Source organism: Gobio gobio, assembly GCF_949357685.1.
Source record: "Gobio gobio genome assembly, chromosome: 16".
Lineage (NCBI taxonomy): Eukaryota > Metazoa > Chordata > Actinopteri > Cypriniformes > Gobionidae > Gobio > Gobio gobio.
The window spans coordinates 53,106,184-53,106,910 of record NC_137109.1 but is presented as its reverse complement, the minus strand read 5'-3'; the positions used below and the strand labels follow the sequence as shown (position 1 = coordinate 53,106,910).

The 727-nt window shown below is 48.4% G+C and overlaps 1 protein-coding gene across 1 annotated transcript in view; it reads left to right on the top strand.

Moving 5' to 3' along the window:
* The window catches only part of LOC307139947 (zinc finger and BTB domain-containing protein 49-like), a 12,972-nt gene extending 12,467 nt beyond the window's left edge, over window positions 1–505 (top strand). The window contains exon 7 of the mRNA XM_079839129.1: window positions 32–505. Coding sequence (XP_079695255.1) covers window positions 32–330 — 299 coding nt within the window. The 3' untranslated portion in view covers window positions 331–505. The remainder of the gene's footprint in view (window positions 1–31) is intronic.
* The last annotated feature ends 222 nt before the right edge of the window (window positions 506–727 follow it).

Here is a 727-nt window from a genome sequence, read left to right as displayed (position 1 = left end):
TGTGTGTGTGTGTGTGTGTGTGTGTGTGCAGGGAAGTGTTTCGCCGGCTCCGGGGATCTCCAGCGTCATGTGCGCTCTCACACTGGTGAGCGTCCGTATGTCTGTGACTCGTGTGGGAAGAGCTTCAGTCGCACGGCCGTCCTGCGGAGACACCGCAGCTCTCACTGCAGGTCAGAGGTCGCGCAGCCCAGCCGAACCACAGCAGCTTCATCATCTTCAGCTTCATCATCTTCATCTTCATCAGGTCCGGCTGAGGGCCTGTGCAGCAGCGGAGCGCTCTGGGGCCGAGCCATGAAAACACTGCAGAGCGACACCGACCTGGAGCCCTGAGGCTCTCAGATGAAGAACACTCACTGTTTATGAAAATAGCCTCATTTTACTAGAGTTAAATAGTTGAGTTTGACCGTTTTTTGAATCCATTCAGCTGATCTTTGTATCTGCACTTTTAGCATAGCTTAGCATACATCATTGATTCTGATCAGTCCATTAGCATCTCATTCAAAACATGACCAAAGACACTTTCAGTATTTGTCCTATTTATAGGGTTAGTTCAGCCAAAGCTGTAAATTGTGTCATGAATGACTGAGCCTCATGTGGTTGGACACCCGTCAGACCTCCGTTCATCTTCAGACACAAATGAAGATATTTTAGTGTAAATCTGATGCTCTGAAAGGCCTCCATTGGCTCAACTTTACACTCTCAAGACCCTTAAAAGACACTAAAGACT